The 1,225-nt window shown below is 45.0% G+C and overlaps 1 protein-coding gene across 4 annotated transcripts in view; it reads right to left on the bottom strand.

The window, feature by feature from the left end:
- Positions 1–268: 268 nt before the first annotated feature.
- Positions 269–1,225, bottom strand: part of SPATS2L (spermatogenesis associated serine rich 2 like) — a 165,882-nt gene continuing 164,925 nt past the window's right edge. For all 4 annotated transcript variants that reach the window (XM_059393143.1, XM_059393144.1, XM_059393146.1 and 1 more), the window contains one exon: positions 269–1,188. In XM_059393143.1, coding sequence (XP_059249126.1) covers positions 793–1,188 — 396 coding nt within the window. In that variant the 3' untranslated portion in view covers positions 269–792. The remainder of the gene's footprint in view (positions 1,189–1,225) is intronic.

Here is a 1,225-nt window from a genome sequence, read left to right as displayed (position 1 = left end):
TGAGGCTGAGCTGAGGTCTGTTTCTTGCGACCAAGGCTTCCGAATTACCATATGGTGTCTAAGATGATTGGGGTGCACACCCATTTATATGTGGGGCAACACACTGGCCGGGGCCATTGTGAGGCATTGTTTTTTTCTGAAAAGGTACTTGTCCTAAGAGCAAGAGTACTGGGGAGAGCTCTGAGCCACACTCCCTCCAGTTTGCTCAGAGGTCCTACACTGAAAAACAAAGTGGGCATCAATAATAAAAAAGAAAGCCAGCCAGGTGTCAAATGCAGCATATTTTAATTTGTTTCAAATAAAGCAATATATGTATATATATATATTTTCTTTTTCAGAAAAACACCAGGTGTTAAATTCTACAAAAGCGCATGTGTCTTCAGCAGATCATGGTTGTCTGTTCGGTAAGTTTTTTTTTTTTTTTTTTTTCCCAACATTAACTCTCTAAAGACAATCAATGGACTGACATCACTGCTACAACACAGGTTGCTACTGAGCCTCTGATCTGTAGCCACATCTTGATTTTCCTAACAAACGAGTAAATACTGCTGGGCTAAAATGCTGCGATGTCTTGATGAGAAAAAGCATCAACAGATCAAGCAAAGCCATGAAAGTTATGAAAGCAAGCTAGAGCTGATTATTAGAATTAGTAAAAATGATTAAGAGAGGATGACACAACCATACAGGGTCTGTATATTCTGATTGACTCTCCTTCGGCAGCGGATTGGGTCAGCACCTCGGGCAGGGAACCAAAACTGAGTGAAAACTGCTTTTTTTTTTCTTCCTCCTCACTCAGGCCACCAACGTCACCGCTGGGACTGAGAGGACCGTGGCGTCTGTGGAAACTTCTATTCTCGTGGGGCAGAGATTGCACTGTGAAACCCTAGCGACGTTCCCCCGGAACGGCCTGGCCTCTGAGTTGTCTACAGCGTGCTGCCTTCGCCGGGGCTTCTCCGAATGGGCTGGGGCCTCGGGGGTCTTTGTCCCCATGGGGGCTTCTTGGTTTTTGGCGCCGCCTTTGTTTTTGGGACGGAAGCCATTGTGCGGCTGTCTTCTGTGTTCATGGCGGTTGTTGCCCTTCGTCATCAAATCAGCTTCATTTCCACCGCCCTGTGGCTTGGCAGAGCCATTCAGCCTGTTGTTATGGTACTGAGGATTAAATCTTCGTCTTTGGCTAGAAGACCCATTCTGCACAAAAAAAAAAAAAAAAAAAAAAAAAAGAAAA

The sequence above is a fragment of the Mustela nigripes genome, chromosome 3 (assembly GCF_022355385.1).
Source record: "Mustela nigripes isolate SB6536 chromosome 3, MUSNIG.SB6536, whole genome shotgun sequence".
NCBI lineage: Eukaryota > Metazoa > Chordata > Mammalia > Carnivora > Mustelidae > Mustela > Mustela nigripes.
Note: the sequence above shows the minus strand (reverse complement) of the source record. Positions and strands in the feature narration are given on the sequence as shown.